The 26,599-nt window shown below is 36.1% G+C and overlaps 1 protein-coding gene across 51 annotated transcripts in view; it reads right to left on the bottom strand.

Moving 5' to 3' along the window:
• The window catches only part of dgkza (diacylglycerol kinase, zeta a), a 195,478-nt gene that overhangs the window by 27,110 nt on the left and 141,769 nt on the right, over positions 1-26,599 (bottom strand). For 19 of the 51 annotated variants that reach the window (NM_001442946.1, XM_087259375.1, XM_087259376.1 and 16 more), the window contains 6 exons: positions 23,304-23,348; positions 22,403-22,472; positions 14,090-14,130; positions 13,788-13,981; positions 7,135-7,236; positions 3,645-3,701 (listed from right to left, as the gene is read on the bottom strand). In NM_001442946.1, the coding sequence (NP_001429875.1) occupies positions 3,645-3,701; positions 7,135-7,236; positions 13,788-13,981; positions 14,090-14,130; positions 22,403-22,472; positions 23,304-23,348 (509 nt within the window). The remainder of the gene's footprint in view (positions 1-3,644; positions 3,702-7,134; positions 7,237-13,787; positions 13,982-14,089; positions 14,131-22,402; positions 22,473-23,303; positions 23,349-26,599) is intronic. The other 32 variants (XM_087259377.1, XM_087259378.1, XM_087259384.1 and 29 more) reach the window with 3 other exon arrangements.

The following is a 26,599-nucleotide window of genomic DNA, read 5'->3' as shown; positions in this document are numbered from 1 at the left end:
CTTGGTATGTAACCCAGACGGCAGCTGTAATTACTGATGTTCTTTAGCTTGCTTTCACGACACATTCACACACTCTCAAAAACACATGCACCCTGCAAACACACACACATACACATGCTCAACAACATAAAATAGCCCAAGGCCGATTTAATGGGGTTATTGAGTTTTTGCTAGCTGTAATTGCTAGTAATTTAGCACATTTACAGAAAGGGTAGAAATGTGACTTTGGACCAATTATTCGATATGAGTCCAGAAACCCCTCATTAGCTCCAGAGAGGAATGGCGATGTGAATCTGGACAGGCTGGCATTTATTCAGCCAGATCACCAGCTCCCAACGGTTCTCACAGATACGACAGATCGCATTTGCGAGCTAGTTTTATTGTATTGATTGTGGACTGGAATGTTCTTCTCTAATCACTACCAAGATTTATGAGCAGAGGTCTTTCTTTTACACAAAAGTAGGTCTTAATGAGGGGCGCTTGATGGCCTGTGCTGTGAATACAATACCATTAGAGGAGACTTCAATATTCTTCAATATAGGCTGGTTTTAAGGTTAAAGTTCACCGCACTGGGGACCAATCAGACTTTGGTAGCATCGGGATCTCAGCTTAATAACGAAGGGTGCGATGCCCCATTAAACTGGCCTCTCTTCTATGGCGTATCTTTCCTTGTTTGCTTCTCTTCATCAATATAACCTTTATTGTGCTCCCTCCAATTTAGCATTTGCAGAGAGCACATTAAAGATGGCTGGCAAAGGAAATAAGTGGCTAATCTCTCTCATGTGCGCTCTAGCTTCCTCCTGTTATTATTTGCTTGGAGTATCTGTGTTCTGATGTGAATCTGCCTTAGAGTGAGAGTTCCTCATGGGCCCGCTATAATTCCATTACAGAGGAAAACACAAATCCCTCACTTATTAAGGACAGAAAAACAACATAAAACACGCATCAATTAATTACAGCTTCCATTCAAAATTAAAACAACAGCAACAGAAGCCTAATCAATTTCTCAGGCAGACAAAGATGCAGAGATGCAGGTTTAATCAAACTTTCAAGCATAAGCTGATTTCATGTATTGATGAGCTGTAAAAGCCGGGCTATGGAAGACAGTGATGTAAAAGAAGAAGGTTTTCAGGATGCAAAATGTTGAACGATCTGTATGTCTGCCGGTCTATGCTATACTGAAGACATCTCTTAAAGTGACAGTTCACCAAAATTGAGAATTGTCATCTTTTTATCACCCTATAATCAAGCCTGCGTGGCTTTCATAAATGTCTTTCTGCTGGGGACCACAAGACTTTTAAACCCTGTTTACTTGTATGCACAAGACATCCATTTGTACATTCGGCGACAATATCAGCATGTGTCGAAAGCCCCTTTCACACAGCAATAAATATCTGGAAAATTACCAGAACGTTTTTACCTGCAAATTCAAAAAAGCACTGTTCACACAGTCAAAACCCTTCTAAAAATTTTCAAAGACCAGGTAAAAATACAGGTAAATTCTGACATCATTAACCAGAAAACGGATGTGCTCATATTTTTAAACACAGAAGGGGTCGGGTTTTTGTTGATGGTACATAATATGTGTGTGCACTGGCGTAAATGGAAAATTTAATAAATAACATAAATAATTCTTGTTAACAGCTGCCTGCAGCCATATCCGATCTAGCAACAACCCTCACCGGCTGCTTCACATGCACACACGTCAAGCAACTGAAGTAGAGCTTGAAGGTAAACAAACAGCAGTTTATCATAAGCATTTTATCGATATTTCTTTCCACAGTTGGCATTAAGAAGGAACATAGAAACGTTATCTGACTAACATCTAGCAGCTAAATGTGTCTGGAAAAATATTCAAAGGCTCTCATTTTCGTAAACAGCACAGATGTAGATGCGTCTGAATGTTCTGATTGCCTGGAGTAGACGTGTCGCGTCATCGCGTTCTAACCGTTACCACCCTCTGTTTTGCAATTTTCCTTCTGCATTCACACAGAGCAGCATTCCGGCAAATTACCGGTAATGTTGCAACTTCTCTTTCCGGAACTAATTTACCAGTATTTTTTTTTAAAAGGGTTCACACATGATCCGCCAATTTTTCAGAAAGGTCTGTATCTGTGAAAGGGGCTATACTTTACTGGGCCACGTCTCACATGAAAAAATGCACATGCACAAAGCTTTCAACTTTTCAGTTTTCATTGAGATCAAATATTTACAAGCTCTCTTGTTAAGATTAAAAAAGGTTTATCCCACCCTTCAAATTGAATTGAAATTTCAATCAATTTGGGCACTTTTAATCTGACTTAGATGTTTATGAAGCATTTTTAATATGATTGTATTTTTAAATCAATTGTAAACACTATTGTGAAACAGAATAAAATGTCTAACATGTTTGGAGTGAATAACTGATGACAGGACTTTCCCCTGCTCTTATTTTTGATAAACTATATTCCTTTAAGTAGGGCTTATTCAAACAAGAACACATCTTTGCTTTTAGAAAACACAATTTTTTTAGTACTCAACTTCAGGTTGGGCTGGTTAATCTCAGAAAGTTTAATTTATTATCATTTTATACCTTGGATGCTCATTGTGAGACATTGAAAAATAAAATAAAGAAAATGTGCAATAATTGAAAACATCTGTTGAATACACTGAAAATGTTGCAAAAACATTTGCTGAGAGTTTGTCTTGTTTCATATATAAATATCTAAAGTAGTAACTTAATCAGGAAGTATTTCTCGACAAGGTAAAAATATCGTCATATTTGTAAATATTATGCTTTTTTCATTTGTATATATTATGAGTTTTTTCATAAAACAAGCAAAACAAATCACCAATAGGGTAGGCAAAATAATCTTGCTTTCGCTTTGGCATTCTGATTGTTTTGTTTAACCAATTAGCAGATTACATATTTTGCTTCTTTAAACTCATCTAATTTTGACTTTTTTTTTTTTTTTAAATTCAGGACAATTGTTTGCACGTCTAGAAAATGCTTCTTGATTTAAAAATATTCAGACATTACTAGAACTAGAAACATAACAACAATAATCTAAATAAGAAAAGCAGCATTTTACAACTTTTTCTGGGTGAAATATTTTTTATTTCCCTTCACCTCGCTATACGTTTTGATTATCTTTGTGAACTGGCCCTTAGTCTTCAAGCAAACATTAGTTAGAGGAAAGGATGACAGACATCACCTGGAGAATGCCAGACAAGACAAAACATGAACACACCAGACTAGGAATGACTAAACTGGACCAGCACAGACTAGATTAGGCCAGAACAGGGTTAATTGCTACATGGGCTGTGCTTTTCTTTGAAGAACTTTTGCCCACTAGAGCCATGTCAACAGAGCCAGCTAGACCTAATAAGGAACATAAAATGCTGGTAAAAAAAATAATAATACTAATCAGCAAGAGAAATAGTGTGGTCCTGCTGTGACAGAGTTCATTTTCTCATTGCTGCAATGACACTCATAGCCCACAATAAGAAGAGCCACCGGTCACCAGTAACTATCCCCGCTGGGATTAAAACAGCAGAGCTGCTCTTTGAACAGTTTCAATGCTAACATCGACAGCAGCTCTGGAGAGAGACAGCTGAATGGGCACAGAGAAAAGAGAAATATTAAAACAGTCTATAAAGCTCACCTGCTGGTAGGTTTGAAATCTGCTGCGGTTGTATTTGAGCGATGAACACCCCCAGCTCTTCAAAACAACAACAAAATGAAACATAAAAACATAAATAAATACATAAATAAATGGAAAATAACATAAAAATGACGAAGACATGACTATAAACATTAATATTTTGTCATAACTGTGATGCAGTACAAACTAGATTTGTATTTCCCAAAGGAAATATGTGAAATATGCTACAAAAGCATTGTTATCTGGCTGAAAATTCTACAATTATAAAAAGTCTTTACACTGTTATTTTAAAGGCAATGACAAAAGCACACAATATTAACATTTATTGCTAAACAAATGCTAATAAAAATGAATTTATAGTTTAAATATATACTATAATAGTTGTTTTAAGTCAAAATGGAAGGTTTTCCCTTAAAGTTAAGTTTGGGTCAAATAAACTGTGGAAAGTTATATATATCAATATCATAGTATAGTACAGTATATGGAATGAAGTAAAAATATAATGAGAGTACATACATAAAATGAAAAATAAAGGCAAAGAAAAAATACAGTAATGACTGGGTTTGCGTGTTGTACAATTCAGATCGTTTGACATTCCAAGGACTTGAAGCATGTGCATGTGATGTAATCCAGACACATCTGACCATGACAAACAGGGGTGGTTCTATTATCTGTAGTTTGGCCAGATATTCCTCCCTTCAGGCAGGGTTGTGGCCAGACCACTGGGGCATACCAGTTCATGGCAAATACGACTCTTACATAATAAACCACAGACAGATATTTCCTTTACAGAGATATCCCCGACCCCAGGAGAAACTTAATAGGATCCAAAAAACGCATCATTTAGGAACACAAAGGCGTGTGTGATCCCAGACCAGCCCTCTGCGCTTTACAGAGCTGATTTCACACAAGAGGGAGATTTGTGATTGTGGTTTCTGACTGGAGAGCAGTCAGCCAGTGATCTCCTTTATGTCTTCTGTGCAGTGAAAGCTAACTGTTCATGGCCGGCAGCTTTCTTGTTTTTTTTTTGTTTTTTTTTTATCTGTGTATTATCTCTTGGCCCATTACCAGTGGTCAGGTCTTTTCTCTGTATGCCCTTATGAGGTCTGGGATCCTTAAAGAGCAGATCACGGAATGCAATTACATATGCAGATACAGTATACACATCATCATGTGAAGCTAGAGTTTTACTGTCCAGCTGGATAACATGAGGAACAGTTGATCCAGTGTGAATATAAGTTATAAAAAAATCATCACTTCTGGAGATTTATGTCTTACAACAACATCTACAGTATGAAAAAAGCTACTGTATATATGTTAAACATGCACACATGCGCAGACGCAGCATAAAACTATGCTAGAAAGGAGACTAATTATAAGCAAACAAATACATTTTCCAGTATTTTCTTAAACTTAGTATGTGAAAACAAACCTTTCATGCACCCCACATAAAATTCTCATGGGGAACTATTAAATGCGTTCTTAACGTGAACCTTTATGAAAACCCCATTAGAGACACACTCTCTCTCATACACAAAGACAGAGAGAGAGAGGGCAATAGAAATGCAAAAGGCATTTCTGCACAGAAAATGAGGTGTCATACTTTTAACAAAAATGCCTGGTGGCCACAGCTGAAGTTGCAAAAGCACAGAGAAAACCTCAAACGCATTAAAAATGAGGCCAAAAATACTTATACAAATAGTTATTTGTAGTAGTGACTAATTTTATGTTCTCTTTTTATTTGGAAAGAGGCTAAAAGATACAATCTTCTGCATTCTGACCTGACTGGAACATGCTACACTAGAAAATAAGTGCAATGCACATACAGTATATTGCCAAATAAATCATGTTACAACTACAGTGTATCTTCTTGGACTTTTTTTCAGCTGAGGTGGCAGGTCTTTTACACAGATCCTCCAACTACCTATGGCATCATTTCAATGATAAATGCAGTAAGAGTAGTATTATAAGTCGAGATTGCATTTATGTAAAAGGAGCATGCAAATCTCTTTGCTTGTGCACTAATTCAGCACAAAATTAGTTTTGTTCGTGCACAAAACTTCTTGCATGCTCTCAAATATACACTGCTCAAGCGCAGATTGACGAATTTCACTTTTAGATATTGACAACTTTCTTGTGCGCTGTCAAATAAACGCTGCTGAAGTCTGATTTAATGTTTTTATGTACTGAGTATGTCTCCAACATTTATTAGATTTGCTTGGAATATTTATGAATGTCTCCAATAGACCTACAGATCGGCATTAATGTGCCCTGAAGTAAAGTAAAACAGCCATAAACTCAAGCAAGATAAAAAAAAAATTGTGTGCAGAATCATAGACCTTTATTTATAAAATTAAGCATAATTATGGTAACTGTGTTCTTCATAACTGAAAGCTACGCTGTGTTTGCTGGCTTCACCTGGAGCAACCAGTCAGCATTAAAGGGTTAAACAAATAATGCACAGCACTACTTTGATTAGAGAAAAGTTTGCTCTGTTATAATTCACATTTTAATATGTTTTGCTGTGATTATAACTTGCTATTTAATTTAAAAAAAAAAAAAAAAAAAAAAAACAGCAGCAACTGAAGGTTGTATGAGAAGCTATAATGTAGCTGTGACGGGAACAAATTTTGGTGTGGCATCCCGACATGGAAGAATGAATGTAGCGGAAACCATGAATTGTTTTATTTAATCATGAATAATCTTAACAATAACAATACTACACTTAATCCACCTAAATTACAGTATGCTAGATTATATATCCCATAATTTCATTCCTAAATTCATATCTTGACATGGTTTTATTAAGATCTGAACAGTAATGAGCGACATATTCTGGACTTTAGATGATTACAGTAAATGGATAGTTCACCCAAAAATAAAGATTTACTCCCCCTTTACTTGTTCCAAACCTGTTTGAGTTTCTTTAGATTTTAAAGAAAGCTGAAATCCTGTAACCACTGACTTCTATAATATTTGTTTTTCCTACTAAGTGTTAATAATTACAGCTTTCAGCTTTCTTCAAAAAATTGTCTTTTGAGTTCAACAGAAGAAATCATTTCAAAGAGCTTTAGAACAAGTAAACTATTAGAAAATAGTGAGTAAATCTTTATTACTGGGTGAATTATCCCTTTAAGATTCTATTCATTAGCATTACACCTACAATAAATGCTTCATAGAGAGAGTTATCACAAAATCTATAAGTTGAGATACTTCAATTATTGTATATATTATCAATAAACCACGAAGCCCTGCAAAAACAGATAGAAGAGTGGAGGAATTTCTTTGCTATAATAAAGATTAGCTATAGAAATTCGCGGGTCAGCATCTTTCATAGCCATCACAGAATTCAATATCCTGCTTAGGGGTTTAAAAATGTAAATCAAGAAGAATAAGCAAAACTTTAAGCCTTTGTGCTTGGCAGTGGGCTTGATCTATGTGGCTGGAGAGAGTTTCAGAGAGAATAAACCTTCCCCTCAGTAGCTCTTACCTGCAGAGAGCTGGCTTGGCTGATCTGAGCGAGTCACTGTGTGCAAGTGCTTCTGCCACCGAACTGTCACTGGAAACACGCTTCCTTTGCAGCTCTGCAACCCTAAAGGAACACCGACACACACACACACACACACACATTATCAAGAGGAATATTCCATCCTGAAACAGCAGGCCAGTCATTATATCTGCATCCAACAAAAACAAATGCTGCAGCGTACCGCAGTCCAGCTGCTAACAAATCATAATGATGTGTAGGCTTGTGCTTTAATGTTGGAAGTAAGTAAAAACAAGTAATATGCAAAGACTCACAATGGCAGTCTGGTTTGAACTGTGCTAATATATGAGCAATACCTAAAACATAATACATATTGTTGATAGTATATAGTAATAATATGTGAGACAAAGAAAAAGGAATATGAAGGTGGAGAGAGATGGAGATAGATACACTATCCTTTGATCTCCACTAGTGCATGTTTCACCCTGTAGCAGTCTGATCTCATTTGGTGGAAAAGCTTAACTGGTGGAAAAACATTACACAGACGAGAGAGAGCGAGTAAGAGAGAAAGAGAAAGAGGAAGAGAGAGAGAGAGAGGAAGAGAGAGAGAATTTCTAGAGATTCAAGAAGACAATAGTTACTGTCACTTTGTTCACCCACAGCTCACCCTGGCAAACTCAGCACTTAACACCACAAAGAGAACACCACAAAGGCTAATTAGCTCTTTTTATTAATTTAATATTCTTTTCATAAGCGATTCCGTGTGATTTGGAATTGAACAAAAGCATGTTCAATGTTGCCTCGGCGAGAGATCGTTATTTTGTGCCCAAGGGAGTTAAGGGATATAATAATGCCTGCCAAGCGCATCAACAGTCGTACGCCAGTGTGACTGATTGTGAGTGTCTGAGGCTGACAACAAATCAGGAACAGAACAGTTGCCAAAAAAAATTGCGTACAAAAAAAAGTGTCACTGATTAAATAAATCAAAAAATGTGATATGCATGAAAAAAATGAGAAATCCAAATGAAAACACAACGAAAACGGAAGGAGAAAAGCTGAGGGAAAATGAGGGATGTCAATTATGGGAAGGTGAGCCAGGGTTCTCAGAAACTCTGAAAGTCTCCTACTGTTTCGTAACCACGTCATTAAGACTGCAGAAACTATATTTAAGTATTGACAAGAAAGAAAACATCCAAGTCTTTCGGAGCACAAAGCAAAAAGCGAATGGACATAATCATATCTGAAATCGTTTATGGTGCCATTTTCAGACTTTTTCAATAAAAATAAAACCCAGACATATATTTAGATATAAAAATCATTAAAAAACAAAGCAGAATCTTGACATTTAGTAGCTTTGTTGTATGCTTGTGGTGTTACTGAACAGAACTAAAAAAAAAACAACAACACACACTCGAAGTAAACAAGCCTAATTGATGAAAACTACAGCTTTGATGTGGAAAACTCTGACGGCTAAGCGTGAACCCAAGAAAAAAAAGTGGTAAGAGAAAAGGTAGTGGTTGAATCATTAAGGTTGATAAATGGCGCATTAACTATGAAGAGAATCTAACGGCGAAGTAAGAGAAAGATATAGTGAAGTTCAAATAAGGAAAGATAAAGGACACACTGTATCAGTACATCTCAAGCACCCAGAGCCCCTAAAGACAAAAGGCAGGCTGTTATCTCACAATCACAGCACACATGACAGCAGCAGCATCAGAACTCAAAGTGCTCTGAGGCTTCGCTCGATGTTTTCCATCGGGAGCCATAAACAAAAGCTCCTATCAGATGGGTTATACAATCATGACATAATCAGATGAAAGTTATGCCCGGCGCAGCGGCCTGTCTGCGCTTCAACTAGACACGTCGCACTGCATCAAACAGCTGGGGGATGCAGGAAGGTAATGATCATTACATAGACATCACGCAGCTAACAACTCCATCATTCAATTCAATCAATTCCTTATTATAGTCTCTAGCCGACCAACATGTGCTAAATACATCAAGAGGGGTATTAGCAATTATCAGTAGCATTACCAAATTAGGATGTGGAGGAAAAGAAAGAAACTCGCATCCCTTAACCTGCTGAAAAGAGCAGAAGATCATCACCAGGACAGCTGAAATTTGCCAAAGCTGAATTTAGACATTTTAACAATAATAATAATAATAATAATAATAATTATTATTATTCCTTACGTTGCAGCTGGAGGGGCATCCGCTACGTAAAACACATGCTGGATAAGTTGGTGGCTCATTCCGCTGTGGCGACCCCAGATTAAGTTGATTGGTGGAGAGAAGACAAAGTGATGAAGCCAATTATGGTTAGGAGGCCATGATGGACAGAGGTCAGTGGGCAAATTAGGCAAGGATTTTTAACAACCACAGAGACTCTCATCTGCAAGACGGCACTCACTGAGCAGTATTGAGTCCCTATCAATATACTGGGGCATTAGGACCCACACGGACCACAGGTTGAGCGCCCCCTTGCTGGTCTCACTAACGCTACTCCCGGTAGCAATCTAGCTTTCCCATGTGGTCTCCTATCCAGGTACTGACCGGGTGCAGCCCTGCTTAACTTCAGTGGGTGACCATGTGGGAGTTGCAAAGGCTGCTATGCTCATTTGGTGTCTAAGACACATTTCTTATCAACTTGGAAAAAGTTTTTGTTTGTTTGCTTGTTTGTTTATTCATGTATGGCATCAAAATGTTTTTAACAGTGAACAGTACTGATCAAAAGTCTGGAAACATTAGTTCATGTTTTTGAAAAGAAGTATTCACTGCTGTACAAAATACAATGAAAACTATAACATTGTGAAATATTATTAAATCAATATTAACTGTATGTTTTTATTCAGTTTGAAACATCAATGCATTCAAGTAAGACTAAATATTACAAAAAAGAATTACAAAATTATTTGAAATGAATGAACACATCCTCACAATAAAAATAAAATAAAATAAAAACTTAAAGCTGCAGTATGTAAATTTGACACCCAGTGGTTGAACAAGGTATTACACTACTGGTTCAAAACACAAGCAAGCGCAGGTTGCCTGATTGACGACACCAGCATAGACAGATTTAAATAGTGTTTTTAAAAAAGCAACAGCATCCCATAGAATGAATATTTTCCATATTAAAAGGAGTTTTTGTCCTAATCAACACCTGAAATATATATTTTAAACACTATTTCTCTTTCTCATAGGTAAACAAAAGGATAAACTGACAACGATCAGCTCAGGTACACCTCATGTGCTGTATTCAGTGGTACATGCTAATAATGTGGATTTGAATGCCATTTACATGACATTTATTGCCATATTACTGACAGCAGCAGCAGATAGTTCACCTCAGAGTAAAATAAACTGCTTGAAATTGAACTTTAGAACTGTGACTAAGTGCAAGCCAACACATGTCAGTGATTCAGCATGTACATTTAATAATGTTAAAGAGGTTTAATATGTATTAATTTGATTATAAACCGTTCTGTTGGAGTGCAGTGAGTGCACAAATATTCTGTGCTTCTGAATGGCTGTATTTAAATTTCTGTCGTGTTTTGTCTAGTGCAAACTGCCAAATTGCTCATCACTGCAAAGCTTGTCATGTACTGTAGCACGTTGTTAGGACAAAGGGTTGCAATGTAACCTGCTCACCTATTGTTTACATTCATTATATTTATATTATTAGCTAATTAATAACCACCTAATGTAAAACTCTGAATCTGCATGTCTTTTCGGATTCTGCACCTGAAAGTCACATTTCTGGCCACGAATACATACTTTGAGAGCCTTTCTGACTGAATGAATCAAATTTGCAGTTTTCCAACCAAGGCAATACACCCGGGGTGCTGAAATATAATTGGCTAAACTGGCATTGGGCGGGTTAAATGACCAAAACAAAGACAGATTTTCCAGCATGTAACACACATTTTTAAAGCAGAATATCTGACTTAAGAATTGTTTTTCAGATAAATAAGAATGTTCACTTAGCATGTTTCTTAAATATCTGCAAACATATTAGTGTATTTTATGCTTTAGAGGAGTCAAAAACTTAAATACAGCACCCTTAAATAGACTTGTTGAATGATGTCTGATATCTGTAAGCTAAATATATAATAATTTACACCTGAGACAATAACAAATGATTAAGCATTCACAAACACACAAAAAATGGAAAAGCAAAAAAAAAAAAACTAAACTGTTTGTATTCTCATTCTCTGTTTTGAGCTCTCTTACCCCATTAAAACCCAAACCCACACACACACATAGCGAGGAGATTAGCAAGGGCTGCGGTGCTGTATGACTTTTTCAGGCAGCTATAAATAGAGGATGGGATCAAGCTCTGCGCTGCAGGAAACGCTCTATTTTATTCACTCTGAACCACACAATTATCCTGCTGTACACACATGCATGATTGTACAATCACGTTCTCGTTCCCGCATACAAATAGGAATCGACAGTCATGTATGAACCGGCCTACACATGCATGCATTTATATCGTTTACAATTCAGAAGCAACTGCAATTAAAGTGTCATAAATTGATGTTAAACGTGCAGTTCTCAGTACATTATAATTAATGTTGTTAATATGGCACTTGTACAACGTGATCGAAAACCACACTGCCACCAGGCGGCTTGATGCTCTGCTTCTCCCTCTACAAAGAAGAAGCTGCTGTCAAGCTAACAGCCATCTGAGTTATTAGCAGCTGATAATGAACCCGTCTACTGTACGATGGTTTGGATAAAATAACTCTTTCATGAAAGTCATTATGCTGACATGAAAAGCAAATATTAGCTTAGAGAATGTGAAAATCAACTACAGATCTTTATGTTGTTCCAAATCAGTACAAAGAGACTTTATTTGTTGACTATAATGTTTTTCAAAACAACATTGAAGTTTTTATTTTAAAACATCTTCCCAAGACCATGTTCACAAACTTTAACGGTCATCAGCATCTTAAATCATTGAAAGTTTTTTTTTAATATTTAGATTAGTTTTTTTTTTTTAAACGTATGAACTCAAAAAAAAAAAAAAAAAAAAAGCAAAAAAAGCAAAAAAAAACAAACTTGATTGAGAGCTGTGGGCCGAATAAAACCGTATTACAATAAATCTGCCAAGGGGAATTTTCTAAAAATGTTACTTTAAATCATATTAACTAATGCAGTATCATTTTAACATTTTATACTGAACCTATTACAGTAAAACATAAACAATTTCATTTATAAAACAATTAGTTTAATGCTAAATACACTAGTCGAGCTGTTTCTGCCTTCACTTTGATTTGCTCTCAGATGGCTTGTGAACTTTCTGTAAAGTGACAGTATTTACATTTTAAATAATTGATACAACATTTCATACAATCATTTCATTTCAGCTGGATTTTTTGTAGCTTGGTATTAAAACAAAGAAACAAAAGATTACGTTAAATTCGAAATGACGATTTCGGTCAAAACGAAAGCAATCGGCCTAACCACATCCCCATTATTCTCCCTCTCTTTTTAGCTGGTGAGCCAAATCAAATGTTACCATGGGCCAACTTTGGCGAGACATTTGAAATGCAGAATCTATGGGCAGGACAATAGATTGTTCTCTCTTCTTTTTTCATAATATTTCTATTTTCGTTTTCTGTTTGTACACATTGAATAACAACATTTTACAAACATTTTTTTACAACAATAACTTTGTTGCATTTATAAACTATACAAATATGAGTATATATTTATTTATATTAAAAACTAAAAACAAACAAACAAAAAAATAAAAAAATATTTTAAAAATAAATAAATAAAAGTAAAACTGCTCTTTTTGTCATTAATGGTAATCTATTCAAACATGACAATTATAATCATACTGAGAATATATATTGGAGAATATATCAATGCAGAACTATACGACTGGAACTGGATTGTAAAAAAAAAAAATTATTCATCAACTTCTTCCTTAATTCCACTTCTTTAATAAAACTAATGAAAGTACTCCATTTGTTTTCAATTACACGCTGTTTAGCTTTTAGTATACAAGTTATTTTTTTCTAATAGCAGGCTTGACAACATTTGTCAACAGCAACGCTACACATCTTTTGGCATAAAGCAAGCTGAGGTCTATAAATACTTGTTTGCTTCTGCTATAATATGAATCCTCTGGGTATAAGCCTAGCAAAAAAAAAAGCTTTGGATCGAAGAGGATTTGTTTTGAAATTACTTTTTCACTTATGACACTTAAACTTTTTTAATAATAATTTTTTGATAATAATTGAAAAAAATAAAAAAATTAAAAATAATTGAATCTTTGTACACTTCCAAATACAGTGAAACAAGGTACCACCAGCTTCCAAACATATTGTGTTTTCACTTCTACAATATTTGTTCCTTTTTTTAAAAAAATTTTCTTTAAATATTTCAGCACATATGAGTGTAAAAAATTATAAAAACATATACGCTCCCATTCACTGCGCTCTAACTTTACCCAACTATGATGACTTCTGCTACTGAGAAACCTGAAAATGTGAAAAGGATCCACTATCTTTTAAAAGTATCCATGGAAGGAAATCTTTTTGAAACAACTTTAGAGTGAGCAAATTATTTTTGGGCGATTTTCCCCCTCTTTACAGTACATAATGGCACTGAATACATTTAAACACTATATGCTTGTAATGTCTCACCTAGGTCCAGGTGTGTTTGGTGGTGAAGAAGAGGATGACGGAAAGGCAAATTTGTGTGGATCGGACTGGACTTCACCAGAGTCCACCAGGTCTGGCATGCCAGGTGATGTGCTAACAGTCTCTGTGACCACCAGCTCTGGGTCCAAAACAAACAGCTCATCCTGAGAAATTTCAGTCACGTAGTTGAGATGCTCCTGAGAACAGAGACACAGACACCAGACAAATGGGAACGATTTGTTTGTGAACAAAAGTGCTCAATTGTAGCATGAATTACTCTAAGAGGTATTGTATGTACAACTCACTTGAGCTCGATCAATCCTGTAGAATCGATCAGCAGTTGTAGCTGTAAATACAAAATATAAAAAAAACAACCCAAATCAGGCCTCTGATGAGGTACTGGACTTATGTGGAGAGTTTTATCACCCTCTTGTTCTAATTTTAGGATTGATTACACATCAGCAGCTCCAACATTTACATCTTAAAAACTCTAGGTTGTTTTTAATTCAAACACTTAGTTGAGACTATCGGGTAAGAAAGCTGGACTGATCGGGACCAATTTAAACTGATAAATCATCATAATTAGTAACCCAGGGTATGGTTTTGAGGAATGTGAAAGAGAGCATGCATGTCTCTAAAGTTCCCCTTGTTCTTTGTGTGCCAATACCACTTCATCTGTGCGTGCCTGAGGAGCTCAGGAGGGGAATAAATGTAGAAAATAAAAGAAAAATCGAAAGAGAGAGGAGAGAGAACTTAAAAATGGCCTGCAGTTTCCTCTCGTACCAAAATCACTCGAGCGGTTACCATTGATTGGAGAGCAAGAACCGGAAAAGCTTAAATGACACTTGAGAGGAGTCAATGAAAAGCTTTAAACAAAGAAATCCTGTCAATTTGCTATAATTCTCCATTTATCCTGATTTTTATTACAGGCTTCTTTTCTATGCTTTTACTGGTGGCCTGAAGTAAAGCCTGATGCTTTGCCATCTTTTTCATCATGAATTCAACAAAGAACCTTTGAAAAGCACTGTCTAACAAGCACATATGTTGATTTGCCATTCTTTCCTGTACTTTTAATTTATGAAATGCATTTGCCTATGCAGTACTTTTTTCTCTTTATTTTTATTTTCCTCAGATTAGAAGGTTACATTATACAATTATAGATGCAGATTGATTGAAAACATGCATGCATTTAATTGAAATTTGTGCTGACCAAAAATTAATAAATCAATCGCATCCAAAATGCATATTTTTTTTACATACAAAAATACACACACACTACATACACACACTACACACACACACACACACACACACTACACACACACACACACACACACACACACACACACACACACACACACACACACACACACACACACACATATATATATATATATATATATGAATATGTTTATATATTTATATATATATATATATATATATATATATATATATATATATATATATATATATATATATATATATATATATATATATATATATATAAACATATTCTCACATATATTCAATATACACTCACATATATACAATATACACTTAGGTACACCTTATTTGTACCGGGTTGGACCACCATTGGCCCTCAGAACTGCCTTAATCCTTAATCCTAGTTCACACTACAGGATTTTAAACATCAGCAGATCGCTGTGCCGTTCACACTACAAGACTTGACTTTGTGTCTTTTAATCTCTGTGGTGTTCACACTACGCGACACTTTGTGAATTGTCCACAAGAGGGGGGTCACACACTACATGATCTGGCAATAAGTCCTTCCCCATCAGCTCATTCAAGCTACCAAACCACAGCCAATGAAATTTTAAGGGAGGAGTCGTCAGAAAAAGCTGAACACTATTGGCTGCTTGTGTGCTGATGACATCACTGACAGCGTTTCAAGCTTTCGAGAAAGCATTTAAAAACATCGTCAAATCAGCTTATGCATTAGCGGATTAATCACTTATCTGCAAGGTTCGAGTGGATAGATACACAGAGTTTTTAATTTTTGTAATTGTAATAACTCTTTGAAATAAAACTAACATATCTATAACACCCTGCCACTTTCTAACTATCACTGTATTTCTTTCTGACATTGTTATCTTTTTTTTTTATTACAAAACAGTAAAGAACTGAGTATTTCTGCCTTAAATTACCATATTGGTCAAAATGACTGCATGCATGTCTGATACTTTTCACTGTGACTTTAAATATGTGTGCATTTTTTTGCCTAGCAACTTCCTGCTAACATAAACAAAACTTTCTGATGGCAAAAACATCAATTTACTTCAGATATCTTTCAAAACAGCATATTCTGTGCTGTGAAATAGCTCCTGTTTGAAAGTGAAAATGAAAGCCAAGACCTTTAAGTGTTTTAGTATCTTAACTACATATTTATAGGCTGTATTACCAAAAAAATATTATATTTTTAGGGTAATGGTGTCATTAAATATGATGCCAGACATTCAAAGCTTAATTTTAATATCTCGATAATAGCTTTGAATGTAAATATGATGTGACAATATGGCGTTTTATATGAGAACGGTCAGAATGAGCAGTATGATAATTCTAATAGTTACAGAATTCTAGTTCCACTGTTAATATAGCCTACTCTCTTGTCTGTGTTAATGCAGAATGAAGCGAGTGCACCGATGCCCATTCTGACCAATCACAGATGTTTCTGTTGAGTTCCTGAGCACACAGGCATTCAGCTCATGCTGATATGCTCTCTCATTGGCTGCAGCTCGTCACTACATCGGACCACACGTGGGGTTGAGTCGGCCGACAGCATGCTAAATATTGGATTTCCGTCTGCGAGGTGTCGGCGATGCGTCAGCGAGCCTCGTTGATGCGTTGATCAGTAGTTCACACATAAAGAGTGGCGCACCTGCAGATTTCTTGACGATTACAGCCCGATCTGTCGGCAAGCTCGTTAATTTCCAAATCGGGCTCAAATCAGGCTTAAAATCCTCTAGTGTGAACTAGGCTTTAGTGGTATAGATTCAACAAGGTACTGAAAATATTCCTCAGAGATTGCAAATATTCCACATGATAGCATCACGCAGTTGCTGCAAATCTGTCGGCTGCACATCCATGATGCAAATCTCCTGTTCCACTACATCAAAAATGTGCTCTATTGGATTGAGTCTGGTGACTGTGGAGGCCATTTGAGTGCAGTGAATTCATTGTCATGTTCAAGAAACCAGTCTGAGATGATTCGTGCTTTATGACATGGTGCGTTATTCTGCTGGACATACTGTAGCAATTAAAAGATGGGTACACTGGTAGGCTGTGGCATTGACACAATTCTCAATTAGTACTAATGGGCCCAAAGTGTGCCAAGAAAATATCCTCTACACCATTACACCACCACCACCAGCCTGAACTGTTGATACAAGGCAGGATGGATCCATGCTTTCATGTTGTTGACACCAAATTCTGACCCCAATATCCGAATATCACAGCAGAAATCAAGACTCATCAGACTAGGCAACGTTTATCCAATCTTCTATTGTCCAATTTTGGTGATCCTGTGCCAACTGTAGCCTCAGTTTCCTGTTCTTAGCTGACAGAAGTGGCACCCGGTGTGGTCTTCTGCTGCTGTAGCCCATCTGCCTCAAGGTTCAGCATGTTTTGCATTCAGAGTTGCTCTTCTGCATACCTGGGTTGTAACGTGTGGTTATTTGAGTTACTGTTGCCATTCTATCAGCTTAAACCAGTCTGGCCATTCTCCTCTGACCTCTGGCATCTACAATGCATTTGCACCCACAGAACTGCTGCTCACAGGATATTTGCGTTTTTTTGTGACTATTCTCCGCAAAACCTACAGATGGTTGTGCGTGAAAATCACAGTAGATCTGCAGTTTTTGAAATACTTAGACCAGCCCATCTGGCACCAACAACCATGCCATGTTTAAAATCATTTAAGTCACCATTCTTCCCCATTCTGATGCTCAGTTTGAACTGCAGCAGATCATCTTGACTATGTCTACATGTCTAAATGCACTGAGTTGCTGGCATGTGATTGGCTGATTAGAAATTTGCAATAACAATCAACGAGCAGTTGGATAGGTGTACCTAATAAAATGGCCAGGGTATCTAAATTTATGCATATTCAAACATTTATTTTGAATGTGATTAATCGTTGCCCAGTTTTCATTTTAACCCATTGTTAATATGAACATATGTATTATGATGTTTATTTGAAAGTTTGGCTTCAAAGTATTAGCTGAAAACAGCCCAAGATTGCTTAAAAAAACAAATTGAGTTTTTTTAAACTCCATATCAATAACAAAGCAAGAACTTTAATCAACTGATCTGCATGTACAATTCAAAGAAAAAAAAAAATTCTCAAAACACTTGGTCGACTCAAACATGGTTGACACATGATCAGAACCAATCAGAGTGCAGCACAAAAAGGCAGGCCAGGTATTTAGACCAATTGTGTTGATGGATTTGTGAACACTAAACAATCCCCTCACGTTGTCTTAATGAGCAGAGAAAGAAAGATTGCCGGAGGTCTCGAATCTTATAGAAGCAAATGACTCCCAAAGAGAATTCACATGCTCAAAATGAGCACATAAACAATTTCCCCAGAGTTGATCATCATACCTGTGAAGAACACATTTGCAGCACAAATAATGAGTGCACATGAATCCTCACAATCTGGTGACATCCTGCCCCATATTGCTTCTCCGTGGCATGAAGAATCCCCTCCATGATCCAAGAAAACTCTATAACACTGTCCTTGGATCAGACTTTTCCCCCTGCTTGAAATGGTTATTATTTGACAGGACCTTCATAACACTGAGCTTAGATCAGATGAGGCGCCACAATCACTCTCAAATGTTCTGACTCATCCTGCGGTTCTTTCTCTGGTAATAAAGCCCTCTGAAGCTTTTTAGTCTTAAAACGAGGAGATGAGTTTTGCTCTGGGCCACTGGGATGAGAACAAGGAGGGACTGGAACGAAAGGATGAAGAAGAAGAAAAAAGAGTGGAAAGATGCATGTTCTGAACAGGGGATTGTGATGTACTGTCATTTCGCTGGTTTGACGTGTGGCACTTCAGGATCTGTGTGAACGTGACTCAGCTGTCACTGAGGATTTGTGTGTAATGATGACTGGCTCCCTGTATCTTGAGATGCTGTCAAGTGAAGTCTGTTGGTCCTTTCAACACAACTCGCCTTCTCAACAAAAGCATCACCTGTGTGTGAAAAGCTATTTATCACCTCTCACGGAATACATAATGTGTATAATTATCTTTTTGCTCCATGAGAGTTCAGTGCATTGGGAAATGTTGACACATTAAGTTTGTCATATGAAAGCTTCGACTCTTTGAAGCACATTACTTTTCACCGAACTTTTATAATTAGTTGCCATTAGATAAAAGTGCACTTTTAAGAAAGAGGTTGTGACTACAACACTGCATGCATCACTGCAGTCCATTTTTTGTTGAGCTGATATTAATCCAAATCTTGAGCAGGATACCGCATAGTGTAAAACAATCAAGTAGTATATGAATGTGTACTACTCTTTGAAGCTAGGACACTCTATTGAATTTCGTGGTTTTTTATTTCAGGATGTAATAAAAACTAGAGCTGTATGATATTGGAAAAATCTGATTTATTGCAATATATTATTTTTCTGTGATATACATTGTGATATGAATACTACTGGCGTCCCGGTGGCGCAGTGAGTAACACGATCACCTCACAGCAAGAAGGTTGCTGGTCTGAGCCTTGGCTGGGTCAGTAGGCATTACTGTGTGGAGTTTGAATGTTCTCCCCGTGTTTGCATGGGTTTCCTCAGGGTGCTCCGGTTTCCTCCACAAGTCCAAAAACATGTGGTATAGGTGAATTGGGTAAGCTAAAATTGTCAGTAGTGTGTGTGTGTGTTTCCCAGTGATGGATTGCAGCTGGAAGGGCATTCGCTGCGTAAAACATATGCTGGATAAGTTGGAGGTTCATTCCGCTGTGGCTACTGCTGATTTATAAAGGGACTAAGACGAAAAGAAAATGAATGAATTAATGAATGAATACTATTTTACAATATGACATACTGTATATAGCTCGTTTTAATAAAATTATAGCTTTAAATAATGTTATTAATTTAGATTGATTGTGATGATTTTGTAGGGGAGAGAATCATGCTAATTAAATTTATATAACAAACTTAAATTAGATAATGGTTAAGATTAAGATTAAAAGCATAGATAAACATAAGAGCAATAATAAAAGTGAATTAAACAGTGCATTAGGGTTTCAAGGGAGTCTAACAGAATTCAGATACAGACATTAAATAATTGTAAAATAACACTGAACAGATTTCATTGTATAAATAAAACTGAAAAACGTATTATGCTTCAATGCTTGTAGTATTAAAAACACAAACAAATGATAAACTTTCACTTCACTATGGTTAAACTGTTCAGTGACTCCACAAATCCTTATGTGTTCTGGACTGTGGCTCCTGATCAACTATAAACCCAGCTTATAAACTCAACATTTCAGATCCTGCACTGTGACTATTGCAGACGTGCACATTGGAGTTTCAATGCTGAAACTATATATTACACAGTTCTAATAAAAAAATAAGCAAAGGGCCCTTGGCAGATCTTAAAAATTTGGGATGATCTATCCCACCGTGTCATTATTTATTTAACAAAAAAAGCCAAGATAGAAAAGCCATTACTGCAAATGTGTTCTTTACAGGTACTGTATGAGGATACACTCTGGGGAAATTGATTGTGTGCACATTTTGTGCACATGAATTCTCTTTGGGAGTTATTTGAGACCTTTGACAATCTTTCTTTTTCTGCTCATTAAGACAGCGTGAGGGAATTATTTTGTGCTTACAAATCTATCAACATCATTGATCTAAATACCATAAGCTGAACAAGTTAAAAAATCAATTATGGGTGCCTAAATGATTTTTGTTTAGGCTATATGTTGTTATTCATCTGAGGTTTTCTTTTAATACCCGCAATCATTTGTTATGTCCTAAAATGTAACAATTGCAAATTTTTCACAAGACTGTATGTACAGTAAGCGCACAAAATTGTATTTGATTATGGGAAATACAGTAATATAATAAATCATGATTACACTTTAAATGTGAAATTCCGCCAAATCATGATGGTAAACATAAATAATCAAAGTTGGGTGTATCATGTTTCACAGTAAGACGTTGCTCTATTCTAATTACATTTTTAGGGATGCAGTAATGTAACGAATTACAACTTACATTAGTGTAATTTGATTACAGTTACTAAAGTCAGTGTAAATGTGTTGCGTTACAAATACAGTTTTAGAAGAAAAATGCTCCTTTTAAATCACGTTTTCCACTGCAACGTCAGTTAATAAGCATGCGCTTTTAAATTTTTAAAGAACGTGAGCTAAAATGGTTGCTGTTGAGAGTGGATGCTTCTTCAAGTGGTAATACAGACATTACTTTGTAATACATATCTTCATTGAGCGTAAAACAAAAATATTGTTGTGAAATGCAGTCTATGTCCAGTCTCTAAAGAACTGCTGACTGCTTTTTAACTAGCAACTTGTTAAAGCACTAGAACGGAAAGCATTCTATGACAATACTCGTCATCAAGGAGGACACTGGCCCCAAAAAACACGATGGTCCAACTCGGCGTAAATAGGCTAACTTGGATTTCTGTGCAGGATTGGGAGTAGGGGGATTTTCTGAATGTGAAGAGAAGCATAGCTGCTTATGGGACCATTCACACAATGCGTCTTTTGCTTCATTTTCCAGGCAAACCAGTTGAAACACACAAGTCATGTGACAAGAACTGACCGATCAGCCTGATACTTTATAAGGAATATACACACTAATTACCACTGATACTTTATAAGGAATATACACTAATTATCTCAGACAAACACAGAACACCCAAACACTACAGTGTTTTTGCATAGTATGGATGTCAAAGGTTACAGATGTCCAGTTTTCTTCATGTCTTCTTTTGTGTTCAGGTTTGGAACAAGTGAATGATGAGAGAATTTTAAGTTTTTTGAATATGTCAAGCTGCTTTGATCGGCCCATTGTAATGTTTCTCAGTAAATATTAAATTACTAAAAGAGCTGCAGTATAATTTGTATTTTTTTAGGTATATTTTATATGTTTAAAGTAACTTCAAATAAAGTAACTAGTAATCTGATTACGTTTTACATTAAGTAATTAGTAATGTAATCAGATTACAATTTCCAGTAGTAGTCAGTAATTTGTAATCTATTCCTTTTTAAAGTAACTTATCCAACACAGTAAATAATAAATAAACTAATGACAGTAATCACCTTGGCTCAAAAATGTTCAAAAAGATTCTGTTCTGTAGCATGGAGATTTATGAATCTTTCTGTTCCTCGCTTTGATTCTGCCGCTGATAAGAGAGTATTTTGTGGGCTGACTCATGGTTTTGAATCTCTGACCTTTACTCTTTGCCATTTGATTCACTGCAAACACCTACAGCTTTGTGCACTGATAAAAACACAACTCCAGCCCACATCCTTGAGGGCCACCATGGCACATTTTCTGTTCAGTACCCCAGATTTGACTCTCTCAATTCTAGCACCAAACTCACAGTGAAAAATAATACTCACAGTCGAGAAAGCACCATTTCGGTGATAGCCTCTGAGACGACAAAGCCTTTGATTTGCTCCCGTCACCTTCCTGTGAATGTGAAGAACAAACGGGGTAGAAGATGGGAAGGAGAAAAGACAAGAGTTCTGATTAATGTCAGTTCATGCCAATCAAACAAAAGGAAAAGTTCACTTTCACCACACAAACACAGACAGACCTGCCATTATTGCTTGTCACATCAATTCATTTCTTTCTACAAAGCTCTAAACTGCCACTTGAACATCTACGACTAAGTCATGCAACAGAGTCAAGACTTCACTCACAGTACAACAACTGCATGCGCCATCACTATACAGTAAGCTGCCATTCTCGACAGAAGCTAAACACGACTGAAGGTATCCACACAAAGCACACGGGAGCACTTAGGACCCAGGGGAAATATCCAGAGCGAGTGGATTTAGCTTAGCAAGCGCTTCCTATAATTTGTGCTTATTTGAAGCTTCACCCATAACATCTGTCATAAGGGAACGCCGAACTAATGAGGGTTTTCTTCACGTCTGCAAAGCGACTAGTATCTAGGAGGCGCTAGAGTGCTCTAATCTTACAGAGAATGATGTGGATGAGATTTAGGACGAATTGGAGAATATTCTGCTTTGGAGATCATGTTAAGCTCTATCTGAAAACAAACTCTCCTGCTTATTTTATCTCTCTGGAGGTTTATGTACTCTTCCGGTAAACATGTCTGCCTCCGAGCCTATTTTTAGAGATTTTAAAAGTTTGTGGATAAATGTCCATCAAAAGCTGATGGGCTCTAGTACAAACAGCACAGAATTTGGTTTTCTCGACTCTTTGCGCAGGCTGTATTTCCAGTCTTGTTCCTGAAAGTGCTCCTGTCTCACCTCTCGCAGGTGTCTCACCCACCTGGAGCACCAGCCGCTGCAGAGACGGGTTACACGACACAAAGTCCTGCAGGAGACCCCATTATATTAGATACACACACACACACACATAAACCCCAGGAGATCAGATCAGACACACAGCCCACTAACTCAAATACACACACACTCACACCATCATATATATATGATTTTTTTAATCATCTGCAGCAGACAGTGGAACAACAGTGATCTCTGGGAAAAGTTCATACAGCATATATGAATGTGAGCATGTGAATGAGACTACTTCTGTTTTTGAAGAATATTGTGTGTGTGTGTGTGTGTGTGTGTGTGTGTGTGTGTGTGTGTGTGTGTGTGTGTGTTACTCTTGCTTTCTTTTTGACATCAAAATTAAACCAGATGGGGTTGTTCATTTGTTCTAAATGACAACTTATTAATTGTTTCATTTTTCAGCTGAAAGTTATTTTTGTAACCACTGATTTTTTTTTTCTGGGAACATGGATAGTAGGGCTGCATAATATATTGTTTTAGCATCGATATCAGTTATGATTATAGTTAACTGGGAGAAACCATTTAGAACACATTAGGAGAATTGTGTAGTTAATGCAGAGTTTAACCAAAATGGACAGTTTTCAATTGCACATGTTTTTAAGGGCTGACAGCGTTCAGTGTTCAGGCACAATACATTTGAACATTTGTAACTTAAATAAAGAAGATTTTTTAATTATTTATACGGTAAAGACTTTTGCCGTGTTATTTTACATTTGATTACTCAAATTCTACACACTGAATACTATTTGATTTCCCAGTTTATTTCACTGTTACCTTTGGTTATTAGTTAATATTTGATATTTTAACGAAGGATTTACTTCCCTACAGAAACAGTCTAATCTATTTAAACGAATAAATTATTTTAAAATTGTAGTTTAAGTTTATATTCTGAAATTTATTGCAGAAAAAACAAAACATTGTAATATCAGATCTTTTCAATATTGTGCAGCCCTAATGGATATAATGGGGAGTCATGAACAAAATGAGATGTTCTCGAACAATACTTTTCAAATTGTGAGCAATAACAACGAGAGAAAAAAGTAAATGCATATTCTTTGATTATCTGCGCATTTTGAGCACATGAATTCTCTTTGGGAGTTATTTGCTTTTGCAATATTTGAGACCTTTGACAATCTTTCTTTTTCTGCTCATTAAGACAGCGTGAGGGAATTGATTTGTGCTTACAAATCTATCAACATAAAGGACCTAAATACCATACACTAAAAATTGATTGGCGGTGCCTAAATGATTTTTGTTCAGGCTACAGTATATGTTGTCATCTGAGGTTTAGTTTTTATTCCCTGCCAAAAAGATCAGATTTTATGTCCGACTATGGTACAATTGCTCATTTTTCAAAAGACTGTATGTTAGAGGACTAAGAATCTATTTGATTGATGAAAAACATGGGAAACACAGTAATAAATAAAAATATTGTAACTTAAAGAATGATTTTGAAATTTTTTTTTTTGAGTAAAAGCTTCTGCAGTGTTTTTTGTTTTACATTTGATTCTTCAAAATTTCCACCTGAATACAATTTGATTTCACCAAAAACCATAAAACAGTTTATTTCACTGTTATCTTTGATTGCAATTAGTTAATATTTTTAATTTTTTTGAACGATTCACTTCCCTACAGAATCAGTCCAATCAATCTAAATAAATAAATAATTTCTAAATACAGTAGCAGTTTAAGTCACCTGGTGAAATTGTTTATATATTGCAATATTGATTGTAGAAAAACAAAACATCGCAATGTTAGATTTTTCCAATATCAAGCAGCCCTAATAGATAGTATGGGGAGTCATGAAAAAGATATTCTCGACCAATGGTTTTCAAATTGTGAGACAAACAAAAAAATTGTGCAACAAAGAGAAAGAAAAAAGTAAATGCCTATTCTAAAGTTTACCTAAACAATACACTGAGCATTCACAAGTCATAAGAGTAAGTAATTATAAACCATATATAGTGAGGAGAAGTCCTTATTTTAACTTAATGTTAAAGGTTATGTGCCCAGTCAAACTAGAGTATTACTTTGCATTGATGTTGTTTAAAGGTTGAATATTGGATCACCTGATAAAGGACAAACATGATTTGTGTGCAATTTACTTTCACCATAAATGTATGGCTAGAGGGCATGGCATTATGAAAATTTGAGAAAAAACTGTCACTGTCAATGTCATTTGGCCAATTTTTGGTATGATGTTGAGATATTGTATTAATAATAATGCATTTTGATAAAGGTGACTGCATTAATAATGCTTCATGATGGTTTTAAATTGTTTGTGGTAAATAAGTAAATGAACAGCGCATCAAAACCTAAGAATTGAACAACATATGCATAATCTAACTGGAAAGGTTAAAAAAAAAACTCCAAAAACAAAACCCCCGTCAACATTTACTCAATTTTCCAACCCGGCAACTATTTATAAATTCAAAACCAATGATCAAAAATTAAGTGAAAAAGAGCCCCTATTATGTGTTTTTGAAAATGACCTTCCATGCAGTGTGTAACACAGCTCTAAGTAAAGTTAAATATCCAGCTAAGGATTAAATCTGAAAGTGCACTGTGTGTAAAACTATTGATTCATATATAAAAGAGAAAGTTAAAATAGTGTTATTTTTCCTACCCAAAGATGTGGCTGTGAAGAGTCAATGGATAAAGTTTATTTTTGCAAAAATATTATAGCTCCAGCCTTGTACTGTGCTCCTGTCATTTTTCTGACGAGTGCTTCAGCAATCTACATGCTTACAACAGGAGATTTATCGGCCGTTTGCTAAAAGGAAGGATCAGAAAAGACTACTGATGTATGGGACTTTGTCAGAGCTTGACAGGAACTTTACAGTACACAGTTCATGGATCAGTTCCTTCCTCCATTTCACAAGTCTAAGCAACCTAAGTGTGATTAAAATGGTTGCCTCCTTGTTTTCTCTAGTTTGCAAATTATGAATTTAATTGTGTTTTGTTACTTGTAACCGCTCCACGTACCTTGTACTGTATCTGGTTAACTCTTTATATTCTCATTTCGCATCTAAAACCACATTGAAAATGCAACGCTTACCACTTTCTTTACTGATTTAAATGCGTTTGTGAGCTCGCAATCCACTGCCACTTGTCATTGCTATGGCCACCATCAGCTATTCTTACACTTGTGGCGTTCAGGTTTCAAAATAGTTCAACTTTTGCCACTGTGTGGATTAATACTGAATGTGTGTCATGGTAATGAAGAGCTGACAGAGCAAACTGCATTGCTTTAATGCACTCCTTTATTGG

This window comes from Danio rerio, chromosome 7, assembly GCF_052040795.2.
Source record: "Danio rerio strain M-AB ecotype USA chromosome 7, GRCz13ab, whole genome shotgun sequence".
NCBI classification, from domain to species: domain Eukaryota; kingdom Metazoa; phylum Chordata; class Actinopteri; order Cypriniformes; family Danionidae; genus Danio; species Danio rerio.
This window is presented reverse-complemented; position numbering and strand designations above follow the sequence as displayed.